Source organism: Gymnoscopelus braueri (genome assembly GCF_963280865.1).
Source record: "Gymnoscopelus braueri genome assembly, chromosome: 11".
Lineage (NCBI taxonomy): Eukaryota > Metazoa > Chordata > Actinopteri > Myctophiformes > Myctophidae > Gymnoscopelus > Gymnoscopelus braueri.
The window spans coordinates 28,613,969-28,632,230 of NC_137613.1; the positions used below are offsets into that span (position 1 = coordinate 28,613,969).

At 41.0% G+C, this 18,262-nt stretch overlaps 2 protein-coding genes across 2 annotated transcripts; both read right to left on the reverse strand.

Annotated features, from left to right (window-relative positions):
- Positions 1-416: 416 nt before the first annotated feature.
- spag1a (sperm associated antigen 1a) lies at positions 417-15,154 on the reverse strand. The gene is made up of 8 exons (XM_080442869.1): positions 14,724-15,154; positions 12,336-12,435; positions 8,931-9,083; positions 7,377-7,534; positions 5,043-5,184; positions 3,632-3,758; positions 2,073-2,211; positions 417-1,850 (listed from the first exon to the last, which is right to left on the reverse strand). The coding sequence occupies exons 1-7, from the start codon at positions 15,040-15,042 to the stop codon at positions 2,074-2,076; spliced, it is 1,137 nt and encodes a 378-aa protein (XP_080298995.1). The 5' UTR covers positions 15,043-15,154; the 3' UTR covers positions 417-1,850; position 2,073.
- On the reverse strand, positions 10,345-11,186 carry LOC308095800 (protein unc-50 homolog; the record flags this gene model as incomplete). The annotated part of the gene is made up of 1 exon (XM_080442870.1): positions 10,345-11,186. The coding sequence occupies exon 1, from the start codon at positions 11,116-11,118 to the stop codon at positions 10,345-10,347; it is 774 nt and encodes a 257-aa protein (XP_080298996.1). The 5' UTR covers positions 11,119-11,186.
- Positions 15,155-18,262: the final 3,108 nt, after the last annotated feature.

Consider the following 18,262-nt stretch of genomic DNA (forward strand, 5'->3'; position numbering starts at 1 on the left):
CATCAACACCTATTAGTGTTTGAAACTATTGCTCACCTGATGGCAATCATAGCATTCTTCTTCCTGTTATCTGAGCACACCTACAAAAATCCATTGGTTTTGTTAATGCTATGAATATTCTTAATTTACGATGGAAGTCTGTCGGTGTCCTAATTCTCGATATCTCTCGGTTGTGACTATACACTTGTTGTGCCCATCCTATCCCCACACACGGAGAGCCTCTGTCATGACGAGTATTGTTTTCTCATTGTAACTAACTCCTGTACGGTTACAACTAAGGCATAGCAAGCAGTATACTGGTACTTGGAAATGAAGAACTTTGTTTTTAAGTACCCTTGGCTGTCTGTCCTATGATTGAGCCTGTCACACCACTTCACTGCACTAGCATTGTGAATACAGAAAACAAGTCTCCAATCAAAGCATTCACAATGCAATTTATAATTTACTCCTGCATTCAAAGTATTTACAATGCATTCATGTATTATTTACATTCAGTACATGCTCAGTCCGATGTTCGATGCAGCAGTGCTTTTGATAAGAGTAGGCCACAAAACAAATATTAACGTTAAAATGTCATGAAGATGTGTATTGGAAACTTGCTAACCTAAAGAAATACTTAACATCTATACACACACATAGACAATCATCATGGTTACATTCAAGATTTCACCTGAGACCAGAATCCTACAGTACATGATTTAGTAATCTATAATAACGCTATCTTGAATTGCAAATAATCTTATACCAATTTAGTTGACAACTTCATGATTTCAAGACGGGTGGTAATAGTTATTTTGACAAACTTTTACCACAGATGTCAAATTTTGTGGGATAATCTAATTAGCTAAATTTGATTAAAAAACGTTCGTTTGCCACTTTTAGTTCACAATAGGCTGTGCTGTCCCATACCAGTTTAAAAATATGTTCGAAAACCTCATTAAGTTATTTTTCCTACCCATTTAGTTTTTTCTGCTTGAAATAAATTACCAAGATGGTTTTTGATGTACAGCCAGCTTGCGTTCCTAACTTAGATTGTTGCAGTGTAATGATCGAGCAAAGATGTAAACATAGACAATTACGTTTCACTTAAACAGCTTCCAAAGAGGTCCAATAAAGGGTTTTGGAATATACTGTATACGGTTTTTAAATGGGAAAGTAAGATGAAAATGGCTGATAAATACTTTTTTTTTTTGTTTTTTACATCATTCAGGCCCCAACATAACATTTTCCAAACAAAACATGTTATATTTCCAACCTATATGTGAAGCTTATGCTTATCTCCAGTCACCTAGGGAGTGAAAATGTGTTCATTCAGGCAATGAATTCAACATAATATAACAAATGACAATGAAGTTCATCACATTTATGGTTTGAATACCAATAAGGCACACACAGCCGTCTTATTTTCCCCCTCTGTTACTCGTACAAGCGACGGTGGGTGCACGGCCGTCCAGGGATCGATACTGTAGTTGCAGTTCATTTTATTTCACATCGATGACTTTTGGTTTTCTGCAAGCAAGTCACTAGTAGCTTGACTTTATTCTTTTCAGCTTTATTCTTAGTAAAGCTGCCCTCTTATCAAGGGTAGTGTTCTCAGTAATGGAAGTGTGGGGTGGTTTGTTTGCACGCATTTGCAGATGGTGCACATAGTCGAATAGCTGGTCCCCTGTCTGAGGCAGTCCAAGGTCAACATATCCGGTCTGAGGCATTTGCTATTGCCCAGGTTGTGCGTACAGTACAGGGGATGAGTACGGAGACTGGGATAGACCTTCATCCTCAGGCAACTGCAGTGCTCCTGCGCTCAGCTCCTCCTCTCTGGTCCCACAGCAATAACAGTCAGCCATTCAAACCTAGAGAAATGTAATAAACAACTGTGGGTTTGTTATTGTAGCGTAGAGAGATGCATTATGCATATGAGTCATGTGAGCTGCAATGGATGTTAGCCCTTGTTAAAGCAGGCCAGTCACTACCTCTATAACTCACGTGTGTGTGTTAATTTGCATTAATTTAAACTCCACACCATACAGAAAGTGAATATAATGAGACGATAATGAGTGAGAGAGGTCTCGTACCCTAGGAGCGTGCGGTACCGTCGTCCACCAGGCTCTGTCTCAGCAGAACAGTCATTTCTTCCAACTCCTGCTCAGCCTCATGCACGTTGGGGTCAAGATGGAGCACTTCCTGCAGGTCACTACTGGCTGACAGGTAGTCCTGGAGGAGGGAGGGTCACACCCACGTACATACAGGCACACAAACAAACAGAGGGCGAGAAACAATAAAATCGATGCTCTCAGGTATAATAGTTCTCCTAAACTGATCCTATGTATTAAAGCAGGCATTAATAATGATTCAGCTTGCCAAAACGTTATGTGGACAGAAAATGCATGCTTTTGAGTCCTGAATGTTAGACCCCGCTGAACGGTGACACCAGGATCTCCTCTCTTTATATGAACCATCAATGCGTGTTGACATAATTTATCATGGAGATTTCACCATTTCTAGCGACGGACAAAGTGTGTGCCATCTTCATCTATTATTTAATAGCCGTCAGGTTGTGTTTATAGTCACTCAGAGATTGATTATAGAGTTTGTACCTCCTAACCTCCTCGGACAACCTTTCTTCAAAACTGTCCATGGTGCATTGTCGCAGATTGCGGAAATAAAACAATATAAATTACGAGCCTTGAATTTCTGACCAATCACACTTAAAGGGATATTTCACTATGAAAAAATAAATTGGGTCATTTTATCATCTACTCAGGCTTTTGTGAACACCCAAGACAGTGTTTAAAGGGATACTTCACTTTCACATAAAATAAACATTTAAAAAATATATTAAAAATAAATGAAAAAAGTAATGGAAAAATCACGGCCCCCTCACGCATTAGAGTGTCCTACTAATGTGTGAGGGGGCCTTTATTTTGCCATAACTTCTTTCATTTTTTTTTAATATTTATTTTTAATGTTTATTTTATGTGAAAGTGAAGTATCCCTTTAAGTTGCTCGATTCAGTATTTAGATATTTGATATTTATTTTATCAGACACGCCCCCTTCCTATACAAACCCATTGTAACTTCAAACTCCATTGTAACCAAGATAGATTCATCAAGAACACCCGTCCTTGGTTCTGGTGACTCATATCGCCCTCCTAATACGTGAGGGGGCCATGTTTTTTTGATTACTTTTTTTATTGTATTAAAATTTTTCATTTGCCAAAAATCACAGCCCCCTCACGTATTAGGAGGGCAGTATGAGTCACCAGAACCAAGAACGGGTGTTCTTGATGAATCTATCATGGTTCAAATGGAGTTTGAAGTTACAATGGGTTTGTATAGGAAGGGGACGTGTCTGATAAAATAAATATCAAATATCTAAATACTGAATCAAGCAACTTAAAAACTGTCTGGGGTGTTCACAAAAGCCTGAGTAGACGATTAAATGAAATATCCCTTTAATGTTTACATAATCTGTGGTGATGTTCAGCTAGTTATAAAATCTCAAAGGTGAACTGCAGAAAGGAACTTTGGCAAAGCAATGTGTTTGTTTGTTTTCTTTGCAATGATGTAATTTTGTTCTTAATACCTCGCCAAAATATTTTTCCGCAAGAAGTATGCGGCAGCCTTAACACACCTTTAAGCCCTTATATGCCAGGGCTCTTCGGTAGTATGCCTTCTTATTCGTTGGCTCCATCTTAATGGCGGAGTCACAGTCCTGTTTGGCCTCTTGACAGCGGTTCAGTTTCAGGAAGCAAATGGCTCTAGAGGACAGTAAAGGATGGAACATGAATCAAAGAGGGTGACATTTGATTTCTTCCTTTTTTATAGCCCACCTTTTTCACAGATCACTTTTTCACAGCCCTTTCTCCAGCTCTTTAGTAAACAGAAAATATCTTTTCAGGTCATAATATCATTTTTATCCAATCAGGAGAGAGAACTCAAACAGGATATACGATAACCAAGTGGAATTGGAAGTTATGCAAAATTATGTTGACACAATTGGAACTGAAACACTATAAAAGTCACTCCTGACTGGATAAAATTGGTATCCCAACTTTGAAAATGTATTTTCTGTTCACTAAAGAGCTGGAGAGACAGGGAGTCATCTGTTACTAAACAAACACTCTATAGCAATGATTAATGGCAGAATGTAGAGCAGTTATTGGACACTTGTTTTAACAAATGAACATCACTTGTCTTACACCCGGGGTCACAGGTTCATCTTAGATGATCAGACCAGAGTCACACGCTGTAAGTATCATTTACTTGGCTGATCATTTAGCACCCTCTACTGTCATTACGATGACATTGTAATAGACAATGTTAATGAAAATGTAATGGTTCATCCGGCTTATAGAATGTGTTCTAACTTACATCCATGCTGTTAACAAGGTAATTATATATTTTTATGTCTTCGTTTGTGTATTTTGCCAACAATATTGAATCACATTTAGTTTGATTGGGGCTTGAGGAAATCAGCTCCAACACCATTTAAAAGGTAATATTTTACCACAAACATGTTATCCAATGTGGTTTAACCACGTCAACCCTATAGAGCATCGCAGTTCCCGCCCACTTCCTGGTTTTTCGTGGTGCCGGAAGGAACAACTCAATGCATTTTTCCCATTGACATTTCCAAAAATATTTATATCTATTAATTTTTCTGTGATTTTTTTTATTTTTATATTTAATTATATGATATACTATATTTAATAAATACCCTTTGTTTTGCCGTTTTCACAAAAAAATAAATCACAGAATCAAACGTTTTATGGTCATGATTCATGTCATGTCATGATGGCTTGATTCGAGGCTTAAATTAATAGATATAAATATTTTTGGAAATGTCAATGGGAAAAATGCATTGAGTTGTTCCTTCCGGCACCACGAAAAACCAGGAAGTGGGCGGGAACTGCGATGCTCTATTCCATACTTTGTTGTACGATGGTGTCGTGCGGCGAAAATAGCGTCTATGATGATGACATGCCCAAAATAGGGACGCCAGGTTGAAAGTCGTTAAGCAAAAGTTTCCCCATCGTACATACCTGTTGGTATAGAGCACACACTCGTCCGGTTTCAAGGTGAGGCATTCACTGTACCTCTCCAAGGCCTGTTGGAACTGGCCTTGCCTCACCAGGTCGTTACCTTCTTTCTTTAGTGTCGAGAAGCGGGCCTCTTTTTTCATGGCTGATGAGGGAAGTAGCAAAAACCAAATGATGAAAAAGAGAGTTAAGATCAAAAGCAATGATGACACAAGGCAACAAACATGTTGTTTACTCTAATGAATCAATAGTCATGACTTGATCAGTCACATCCACATGACCACATGGGCCTTTATCAAGATGAAACAAGTTGACGACTCATTCATACAGGTTAATACTTTTACTGCATTTGCAGTGAAAATCGACCGTTCTGAATAATAATTGCATCGCTTTATCTCCACATTATAATACACAAAAAATAACGCCCCCAGTGTTTAAGGACCTTTAATCTATGAAATTCGTGAATCTACTATAAATGTTATTGCCTGCATAGCTCTAGTCCCAGGTTTTCAGAAGGTGGCGTAGCCGTTTCCTGTTCCAGTAAATTTTCCCAAAGCTTCATTTGATTGGCTTGGCAGAAGATTTGAACCTTCACATGTGTTTCCGGTTATATTTATGGAGAGCCTATATCCTTGATTTGGTTTCATGTTTTGTCTGTAGCTACAAACACAGAAGTGTGCCGGTCCAAAATCGGCTCTTAGATGCTACAGCAGAAAGAGTTTGCTGAGCTTTTAAGTTCTGTTGATCCATGTCGTCCGAGCTGCTCGCTAGACAAAATGGTTGCTGCCCTAAACCAAAAAAATGCCCTAAATAAGACTGCACCCCTCAAGGTTAAAAGGGTAAGTGAGAATGCATCGCCATGGATAGACAGCACAGCACTATCAATAGGTTGAAGAGGTCTTGTACAGCAGCTGAAAGGATATGGAGAAAAACAGCCACTGTAGAATTTACAAAGAATACATAGTTATCTCCAGATTCTCCACCAGTCCGAAGGCGGGGGGGCAGAGATGATATGTTTGCCCCTGTGTGTGTGTGTATGTATGTATGCTTGTCTGTGTGTCTGTGTATCTGGAGCTTATCTCGTAGCTTTTATTTATTCAAAACATGGCTGTTGTCAGCAGTCAAACAATTAATAGTCAACTTGTGTGGTTAATGTGTGTATGTATGTGTATACTGTATGCACTCTGTATGAATGTACGTGTGTCATCAATGTGTGGATATACTGTATGTGAGTGTATTTCAGGACATACAATGCCTTGTTGTGTCAGTGTATAGCTGCTACAGGAAACCTGACCTGAAACGTTCCATTACAGCAGCACTATTCTGTGAAGATCATCTTCCCTGTGCATTATTGATAGTGCTCCCAGACACACACAGACACACACACACACACACAAACACACACACACACACACACACTGCAGTCACAGTCAGCAGGACTGCTTTCACCAGTGCTCAGCGTTTATACACACAGATTCTCTGACTGACCACAATGAAGATTCACAATGGAAACAAAGGACCACAATGGAAATAAGCTCTCAAGATTTTCGTGTTTTATCCTTCTGACAGATATGTACAAATATATTTAACAGTTACAGTATATGCATTTTTGTCATTAAAAAAATGAGCAACACTTTTTCTGCTGCTAATGCCTTCTGGATTGGAACGCAGAAATATTATTGCGTTACAATCTCTTGGACATATAGAGAGAAATATGGACAATTGTGTACAGTGTTTGTCTGTCTGTCTGACTTGTGTATGAGAAAGAGAGAGAGAGAACAGGATAGTATCTAATAACAGTGTGGCTTCCCTGTCGTTCTCTGATGTCACGTTGATGATGTCAGGCTTGGCCAAATATCAGTGGGATGTGGCTCTTGATATTCACACACACACCCACAAAACAAATATGTGACAAATATTTACTTCCATGGCATACTGGCTGTATTCACAAAAGAGTTGGTGCTGATCGGTCCAGTGGTTTGCGAGATTAGCCGTGGACAGACACACACACAGGCAGGCAGACAGACACGGGCGCGCACACACACACACACACACACACACACACACACACACACACACACACACACACACACACACACACACACACACACACACACACACACACACACACACACACACACACACACACACACACATCACACATCACACATCACACATCACACACATCACAAATAGATCCTCAGCTAGATGGCTCAGCTGCTGGGTGCCATGCCCATGCGTGAAATCTAGCTTTTGTTTGCAAAATGTACTCTTACATAATTCACATTGGTTCAGACGTGCCCATTTGGTCACGTCAGATGAAGTGATGTCACTGACCTTCCTCGTTAGCGGCCCTGGCAGCGCGGGCCTGGGTGAGCTCGGCGCTGATGGGTTTGTCTCTGTGCTTCTGCTGGACGGACAGCGGCACCGCAGGGATCTCAGGTAGCTTCTCTCTCCAGCTGGGCCCGTCCTGATCAATCAACATCTTGGTGATCCTGGCAGAGGACGCACACATTACAACAGTGATTCTAAACCTTTTACATTTCAAGGACCACCAGTTTCATATCCATTAGGCCACAGACTGACGTTTGTTTTTTATCTCCGGGATCCCAATCTACACTGTAAAATCCTCAGTATTATTTTAACTCAGTACCCTTACGAGTCCATTTGAGAACCAGTGCACTACCACATGCGAGTGTTTTTTCATCTAAACATGCTCATCATGTGGAAAGTATTATTACCCTTTATGTAACACTGGATTATTATATAATAATAGTGGTTAATCTAATCATTGTATTGGATACAGATACAGTGAACTGTTGTTTCTTAGAGAGTATAAAATCAGTCAGTGTGCCACATATGTGGCAAATCCAAATTATTCTTCAAAAATCACCTCTTGTTTAAACTCTGGCTTTAGAGAAATAATATTCTATTTAAATGTTTCTTCTCCACAAAGAAACCATGCAACTTTAAATTCTTGAAAGGTTTGACACATCATGACAAATTCTCTTCTCAAATAACCTTTATTGTCTCTAGCAGACTTGTATCAGAACACTTGTTCTTACTATAGCAATAGAAAGTAGTCCTAGTCCCGTAACCTGCCGGACCGCTGGAAGCCTAATGTACTCCTTCTGTCTTCGACCTTATGTCTGTAACTGCCAAATATAAACATAAAGTGGAACGCCATGCAAAACTGTTGCTGTCCATTTTCATTTAAAAGAATGAAATTACAGTACAGTGAAAACGGTGAAAATACCAAGCATGGAAGTTATCTCCACAAAAAACCTATAGATAGGCTACACTTAAAGATACCGTAGTTCTAGCTGTAAGAATATGTCTAAATGTTAGTAGTAGTTTAAAACGATAAAATCCTTACATTATCGGGTGCTATTATTATTACATTATCTGGTGTTACAGATTAACAAAATGTTCAGGCCGCTATGTGGCCTTCAAGTCTAGTCCTATACTGCGCTGAACAGAGCAGTGGTCACCGAGTTATGTCCGGATGTTACGTTTGTGACATCCAACCACAAAGCATCACATGATGTGGTCAGATCAACATCTTTGACATCTGTCATCCTTGACAGGCACAGGGTTTGAGGTCTTGATTGAGACTACAGGTATGAATACAGTTGCAAACACTCACCTTCAGTGAAAGACAAGTGAAGTAGGGATCACGTGACTGCTGAACAAACAGCCACTGTCATAGTTTAATGTCCTCTAACTTCAGTGTTAAGTGTGTATCTTTAGTACAAGTGTCCCTAATGCTCATACTCCGCCGTACGATGGTGTTGCTAGTCGAAAATAGCCAATCTAAAGTTCACAATGCTTTACTTTGTGTTGCAATGGTTCTTAGAAATGTACCGTGTTCTGATGCGTTGTTTGACCCACCTGTGGACGCTGTCGTGGGCAGCCTGCACACCGGTATCTATCTGAAGCACAGTCTTATAATCCACATAGGCCTTGCTGTAGCGCTCCAGTGACTCATAGGCCATTGCCCTGCGTAGCAGAGGCTTGAGGCCGAAGGGCTGCAACTCCAGAGCCCTAAGAGGATCGGAGACAGAGGGAGGGACCAACATAAACATTGTGTCACAGGTGTAACGAGACCAACCTGCAGCACTCCATTCATAGACAGTGAGTGAGTGTGTGTGTGTGTGTGTGTGTGTGTGTGTGTGTGTGTGTGTGTGTGTGTGTGTGTGTGTGTGTGTGTGTGTGTGTGTGTGTGTGTGTGTGTGTGTGTGTGTGTGTGTGTGTGTGTGTGTGTGTGTGTGTGTGTGTGTGTGTGTGTGTGTGTGTGTGTGCGTGCGTGTGTGTGTGTGGGTGTACACTGCGCATGCAAACACAGCGAAATCCTTAGCCTCATCAGACCAACTCAAGAGTCAGGGCTATTTGTTGCCCCACTAGCAGCAGGGCGATGGCAATATTGGTCTGTCAATACATCCATCCTTCCGGGGCCAATCTTGCATATTTGTTAGCCGAGGGTCTGTGTGTGTGTGTGTGTGTGTGTGTGTGTGTGTGTGTGTGTGTGTGTGTGTGTGTGTGTGTATTTGCACAAATACATTGGAATTCTTGAGCATAGCTCCCTGAATCAGCTTAAAAAGTTTAAGGTATAGAAAAACAAAATAAGCATGAGAGCGAATACATGCTGCAATAATTACAATTAGTCCATAAAAAGGCTCTGATATCTAAAAATTATTTAAAAATACCTACTTTTACATGATTTTACAAACATATATTTGAAATTCAGTTCAGTTTCAAATATTCTAATATTGTACAAGATTAAAAAAGGGATATTGCACAGTATTCACACAAGTAGATTAAACACAGCATGTCCACTATACAACTTTTTATACCCAGTTCTGTAGGCAAATAATGTGTGGTGTTTGTTATTGGTTACCTTCCATAATGTCCTTGGCTATTAATGTTAATGTTTTTAATGTTGTTTTATGCTTTTGCTTTTCTTTTTTGCTTTATTGCTAAATTAGTTGTACTTTTTCTGTGATTCTATTCTTGCTCTGTAAAAGAACTTTGAGCTGCATTTCACGTCATGAAAGGTGCTATACAAATAAAGTGTATTATTATTATTATTATTATTATTATTATTAGTCTTCTCGGTGGAAATGCTTGCTTGTCTTTGGTGTCTCAGGTTGTACCCAGAGTCCCTCCACCTGAAATGAGCTGGGTGGTGTTGATGCTCCGTCCTCTTCTACAGCGCTGAGCGTAGAGTGTATCCATGGAGGCAAGTTCAGAGAGTCAGCAGGAAGAGGTGAGCCATGTCCCAGGCATGATCTGCTGATCTGGTGGCCTACTGGACTCTGTATTTATAGAACCAGCAAAGGCACCGCGTGAAATTCCAACCCAGAGAAATGGACAGAATGTAGACCAGGGCCAAGAGAGCAAATGGATACAACAACACCACTGTGTTCTTCAGGAACGGTAGCACACTGTATCCTAAGAAGGTGATGTAGAGGTAATAGCCTATGGCTATCAGCCACATGGTGTTCCCTACAAAGTAACCCAGGAACCACTCTGTGTCTGTCAGCACAATATGGTTTATGAAGAAAAGCTGCAGGAAGTGGAGGATGACAAGGAGAGGGTAGAAGGCATTGAGGTGGACATCAAACGCGTAGCCCCACTCCACATCACAATCTTTGCTGGGATCTTCCAACAGGTACTTGTTGGTGACTCCCCACATGAAGGTTGATACGAAAAGGCCGACTCCAATACAGTCGATAAATACCACCCACAGCAACAGCTTCAGAGTCTCCAAAAATCCCATGTCTAACACCAGGCCAAACCCTATTGTGGACACACACAGCCAGATGCCGAGCAACACCAAGAAGGCTGGGTCGTCTCTGGCCCACTGGTCCTTGGTCTGTTTCCTGTAGTGGAAGTTGCGGTAGACCCTCTGTGGCGAGGTGAACAGGTGCAACATCTGCCACAGGGCAAACTCAAAGTCCATGGCTTTAAAATGCAGCAGCCGCCGGAGAAACTTGTAGCGCTTGGCACCCGCCGTGTGGCGCACCGCGTCCCTGGAAATGGAGGCCCCAATACCCCGCACTGAGGTGGTAGGCAACATGTCCCTGGAAACCAGCTGAAAAGAATGGTTCAGCTAAACTCCTTTGCTGGAGAAAGTACCTATACTATTGTATCTTGTTGATGTCATAGATATGTCACAGACGACATACAGACTGACATCACAGGCTGGCCACCAGAAGACCATAATCCACATTGGACCCATGCTGTTACCATGTGGATCCTGAGATCGACATGATTTGATGTTTTTGTGCAGTAGCCCAAGGAAGTCACATTATGCATTTAATTGTTTATGTTTTATTATACTTACATTTAAAATATTTAATTGTAATTGTATAATAGAAGTCAATGGTGGTTGGATCAGGCTGAAACCTTGGCCAAATTATGGAGTAGAGTGACATCATTGATGTCATTGTGCCACGTCATAGGTGACTGATGTCACAGACTGGCCATGTGAATTCTGAAATCCACATGAAAGCCATGCCGTTACTAGCCATCTTGTTAACTCTTAATTAAGCTAACCTTAAGGACTTTGCTCTGTGTGCCTGCATGCATGCGTGTCACAGCATCATACAAAAATATAAAAAAAACACATAGCATAGCATGCACCCCAGTCAGCTGTCCATGAAACAGTCCTAACCTACGTACTTACCTGTGAGCAGCAACCATTAGACAAGCTAACTGTTTAAGCCCTCAGCCACGTGCTAAGCTGCAGCCTATGACAATCACACCCAGGGTATTACAGGTCTATTACAACGTGCTTTTCCTTCCTACAGAGACATAATAATACTATTAATTTACCATACTGGGTGGGTGTGGATAACCATGGATTCTATTCTACACTATTCTTAAAAGACTTGAATACTAGTAGGTCTCGCATTATTTTACAGATCAATCATTGATGTCTTAATATTAAGAACTGTAAGCCTTTACAGCACACGGTGTTCATTTGTTAGCATTGATCTTGCCAGTTCTTACAGAGGAGAATAACTGAATCAAATAAAATTAAAATGTATACCCTCTTTATGACCTGAGACTAATGTAAGAAGGTGATGTAACTCACATAACAGTAACTTGCTTCTTCAAATCTACATAAAACTAAGCATGAGTGAAGTGGAGAGGCGATGGCCTAGTAATGAACAGACCTGCATCAACTATTAGTACATGCAGGGACACTGTGCACCCAAACACTGTCACTATACACTCCATTCATCCATTACGTGTAAAGACATTAGACCCAAACTGATCCCCAGTCCTTACTTGTTACAGTCTTCTATACAGCGCATGCTGTTTCCATCCTTGAGGAGGCAGGCAGCTCTGTTGGAATAGAGAATGCTCACATCTTCTGGGCTCTCAACACCTACAGAGGGGACAACTATAACCATTAATCTGAAAACACATTTAGACAAATGTAGTTCTTCATTTAAAGGATTTAACAGTAGTCAGTAAGACATCGGTAGTAAAGTAAGAAATTTGCAGCTTAGCAGTTGTAATCCTCCAGCCCTAGATTAAACAAGTCTAATAACAGCGTGGCTTCCATGCGTATCTCGGATGGCCAGCCTGTGATGTACTGCAGGTCATCTATGACATATCTATGACGTATGACAAGAGCAAGGTGTCAGTTCAATCCGACGCCCATTGACTTCCATTCTAAAATAAAAGTTAAATATTTCAAAAAATATAAAACATATATGGCTTACTGGCAGGGTGCACAAGATTAGACCGGGACACACAGACTCACAAACCCATTCTAGACTGCTCGCCTCCTGCAGAGCCACGTAGAGTAAGAACAGCTTGCATCAATATGGTAAACAAACCAGACTGTTCAGTTTTGCTGAGTGAGTGAGTCGACAGATAAATGAATGGATGGACAGACAGACAGAATCAAGGGATAGATAGATAATCCTATACTGCCACAATAAACAAATATTTGATTATTTGTGTGGTACTAACAAATACATTCAAATAAAACAAATCGATTTTGTCAGATCGCAGCATCGCACACTAGATATGCTTTTTTTGTCTCCTCAAATCTGAACTCTTTTTAAGTCAGCCATGCTGCTACAAAAATAGCCATTACAGTCTCTTGCCAGCTACTGTATTAAAAGTTGGCCGAGTGCACTTCATGGCCTGGCATAATATTCAATCATACCTACAGTAAGAGCATTATGTAACGGGATATGACTTCCAACTAAGGGCAGGGATCTTTCCCTGTGCCAAGATATCAAACTAGCCTTGCATTACCAAATATCCAGCTTCTCAAATGAGTGTTTGTCTAAAAATGTAATTGTGGTTACCTCCAAACATAATCAAATGATGCTCACTGTGGTCAGATTTGATAACATGACCTCTTACCCCCCAGTCTATTACTGGTGTATCTTTGTAGGATGTTGAAGTGAAGTATGGAGACTAGTGGAGCATGGCATCATGTCAGATATAACACAACAGTCATAGCTGAAATGGGACACTTCAAGTGAACTTGTGATAGGCTCCTTCACAGGCAGATACCCAGATGCTGAATGGAGCTAACTGTCAGTCTCTCTAGCAACCCATCTGCTGCCTTTCTCACGTTGGCTTTTAAAGGGATAGATGTAGAACAGTGTTATAATGCACTTATTCCTACATCTCTACATCAAAAACCTTTAATCCTGCAGATTATTTCACCAACTCTAAAAACAGGTTTAAAAGCCATGTTAATGAGATAGTAATAGTAGGAAGCTATATTTATGCCCCATTTATTTACTGTGCTTCCTCTTTTGAACTCTCAATACGTTATCAACACTCATGTGAGATACAATGTTACTGGCACTGACTGTGCTATTCATTTTGTTTGGTAATGTTTCACACTGATCAGTGATCGTAATACAATAATGCCTACTATACTATCCACAAGTTTCCTAGGGAATTATAGGTATCACTTCCTGTCAATTTAATCCCTGATACCTGATCAAACAGGAAGTGATGCCCATAATTCCCTAGGAAACTTGTGGATACAATAGAATATATACAATGGTGGAAAGTAAGTAAGTACATTTACTCAAGTTCTGTACAATTTTACAATTTCTAAGATTTTTTTACGTTACTGGAGTATTTCCAATTTTCAATGCTTTTACTTCTAACCCACTACATCTCAGAGGCAAATATTGTACTATTACTCCACAACAATTATTTGAAAACTTTAGTTACTCTGTACATTTTGATTATTATCACAAAACATAAATTAACCACTTCAGCCCTATATACATTTCGGCCATTTGAAAATAGCAGATCTACAAGCTCACAATTTCAGAGCTTGTAGATCTGCAAGTTTGTGAAACAGGACATTCTGCATAATGAGTACTTTTACTTTTGGTACTTTAAGTACATTTTGATGCCAATACTTTTGTACTTTTTCTCAAGTACATTTTAAATTCCAGACTTTTACTTGTAACAGAGTATTCTACATTACTATTGATACTTTTACCTAAGTAAAAAATGTGAGTACTTTTTCCACCACTGTATAGGCCTGCATACAATAGTATATATACGGTTCAAAGGTAAAAAATCATAGTGCCTATACTAAGACTAAAAGGTTAGATAATAGAACACCACAGTCTTGGTCATGAGCTCGGGCTCTACAGCGTCACTTGACTCTCTACCATACAGTACCTGCGTCAGCACAGCCATCGATGGCTAGCGTGTATTTCTCCAGGGCGTCCCCGAACTGTCCGTGTTTGAAGAGGTGGTTGCCCTCGTTCTTCAGCCGGGCCAGGTGAGGAGGCAGAGCACCGGCCGGGGCGTCCAGGTAGCTGGTGTCCACCGCGGGGCTCTGCTCCCCCTTGGTGCCATTGGCTACGACTCCTGGCCTCTTCTCCCCCGGAGGAGAGCTGCCTCCTCCTCCAGCCCGGGCTTTCCTCCTGCTTCCCGGGGTGGTGGTACCTCCTCCTCCTCCGCCGCTGCCTGGGGGTTTCACCTGCTCGTTCCCCATGGCTCAGGGCTGCTGTCCCCGCAGAGTCAGTGCAAGTTCTACCTCTCTCTCTCACTCCCTGCCTCCCTCCGCCTCTTCACGTCCTAATCCTCGGGTCTGACTGCAGCGAGCCGAACAACACTGGACTCAGGACTGCGACCAGCGTTGCCAGGTTGTGTGAGAGAAATAAGCGACCAGGTGGTCTGGGAAAACGAGCCCAAAAGAAGCGACTTAGGCCACATGAGCACTTTTAAACCTTGTCGGCTATTTGAAAATAGCAGATCTACAAGCTCACAGCAACGCGTTGGGAGCTTGTAGATCTGCTATTTTCAAAACAATCTTTAAGTAAAATGTGGAATATTTGAACATTCTAACAACACAAATCTACGGGGCTCCTAGTCCCTGACACAAAACGTTTTCAGATGGGGGATAGGGACAAATACATAATTAATTTGGGGGTCCATGACATGAATATATTTGAGAACCACTGGTTTAAATAATAATAAAAAAATAAAATTGGAAGCAAGCCTAAATAAGGAACCATAAGCCAAAGATATTTGGGCTAAACAAGCCCAAATAACCGCAACCCGCGCAACAACTACCTACGAATATCTACAAGCGACTTTACAGAAAAATAAACCCAGAGCCGCTTATAATAAGCAGACATGGCAACGCTGACTGCGACTGCCTGCCTGCTGCTGGGGGATTTCTGTTAGCCACGCCCCCTGGATGATGTGTCTGACTGACATTAGACCAGATTCTGGGATCAATTCACTTCACAGGTTACAGATCCGGTCCAGGGCGGATATGGAAACGGTCTGTGTGCGTCCATGTATCAGTGTTTCCATGTGTCTACTTATTATAAGCGACTTTGGGCTTGTTTCTCTGTAAAGTTGCTTGTAAATATTAGTAGTTGCGTGTTGCGTTTTTTGGGGCTTGTTTCTAAAGTGTAGTTGCTTATTTTTGGGCTTGTTTTAACCAGTGGTTCTCAAACATTTTCATGTCCCTAAATAAATGTATGTGTATTTGTCCCCAGACGGTCTGGGCCAGACCCTCGTCTGATATTATAATTTGTGCCAGGGGCCCCCATAACAGATGTTGTGTTGTTAAAATGTTTCAAAAATATTCCAAACGTTAGGCACTTTTTTTTCTCAATATATTTTTTGAAAATATCGATGCTCTCGGCCACCTAAAGTCGCTTCTTTTGGCCTTGTTTTCATAACCAGGTTGCTTATTTCTCTCGCAAAATCTGGCAACACTGGCATGTACGTGTTCGTGCAAAATACCGGATACAGTAGGCGGGCTCTAGAGCGGATCAGCGCACTGAGCAGTAAATAGATTAGCCAGACTGAAAAAGCCTGTGAGTGGGCGAGTGGCGCGAGGTTTAGTTAGTTGACGTCACAGAAGGGGGGGAGGGGTTGTAGCATTGCAGTGTTGCAGGAGGGCAGTCCTGATGGAGCCTGGAGGGGGTCATGGGAGATCCTTGTAAGCCTGATGATTATACTTTCATGATTATACTTTGTCATACGAAGAGAGCTGAGAGCTTGTGGATCTGTTATCTTCGGTGTGCGACACTGTCATAGGACGGCGAATAAATGACTAAGCATTAGATTAGAGAGAGACTTCGCAGAACCTAAGATTTATAGTGTTGTTTTTGTTTCAGCTATATTATGCATGCATGCTTTATGCTTCATTCAAATTGGCCCAGTCCAATCCCTTTCCATTGATTCTGACACCTTACACAGCCTACCAGGCTATATATATAGCTCCATCTGTGAGGTCATATTTTGATATACATATTATGTAGGCCTATGTCTCTTCATTCATTATTCTGATACAGATCTAGATGATACATTTATGTATAATGATCTAGATCTGGATCAGAATAAGGAATCATCCAAGAGACAGACTTTTCTATTATTATAGCCTAGCCCCATCTGTGACATCCCCCTCCACGGAGGTCACAGATGGCATGGGACTATAAATACCCTGGTAGGCTGTAATGTGTCAGTAGAATCAATGGAATTTGTTAGGATTAGGCCAATTCAATAAATTAGCATTTGCTGTCCTAAAACCAGCCCACAATGTACAGAGGAAACAGCTCCTGGCTGACCTATTCCTCTTGGGCAAGCAAGGAAAAATAATAATTTGAGAAACATTAGGATGAGATGCATAGAACAGAGAACACTGTATCAGAAGTTAGATAAACATTTCTTGTCACATGTTCATCAACAGGAGACAATTCCATACATTTTCCTCACGAAAGCCTAAAAAGCATGGGGATAGATGTGTGACTGCCCCAAATGTTTTACTTTCTCCTTACTTATAACTGTTCTGTGTGGTCTTCCTTTAAATTGGTATAGATAGACCAATTCAATCTTATACAACAATTAAAAGTTGAGGGTATTGTGTTTGTGAAACTTCAAAATCTGTTATTTTTGTATAACTTCTTCCTTTATTAATATGTTGCAATTAAGTTACATCAAAACCTCTCTAAAAGTGCTACAAGACTAAATAACCTACCCTAAAGTGATGGTTACACGTACCTTATATGTTGCTTCATGACACCTTTTGTATGCTGTTGGTATGGCATCGAGTATCATTTGCCTATATGGTGATGTTTGACATAGCATAATTGTGCTGCAGCCCATACTGTATGCGCAGTATTAGTGACTATGAAATGAGTGTAGCAAAATAGTAACAGGAGAACTGAGTCTGTTTTTCTTTTCTCCTTTTTTGGGGCGGGGGGGGGGGGGGGCGACTGGTACTATTGCCCAGAGTGCAAAGCACAATGAAGTAAGAACTGCGCCCATAACAAACAAGGCATAACAGAGGTCTTTTGAGCAGCGGAAGAACACCTTGATTGACCAATCAGAATTGACAATGACACTGTGATGTCAGAGCACTGGCTATATGGAATTATTTCACCACCTGTACAGCCCATATTCAGTTCTAATCTAATATTGTATTAGCAGTGTTTTACTGCTTATGCATGAGGCCAAATGTTAGACTTTCACTGCCCTAACCCATTTTCAGCTCTATATCAAGATAATGCAACAACAGCATACCAGCAACAACCTTACTACGCCTGCATGGAGCCATCAAAGGTCTCTGGTCAAGCAACTGACTTTCACCGCCCTCTCCCACCTGCAGCTCCCCATTTCCAAGCGCTTGGAGCCAAGCGTTTGGAAGGGAGTCATAAAGTAAGTAATTTTACAAAGGACATCATTCAGGGAGTTAA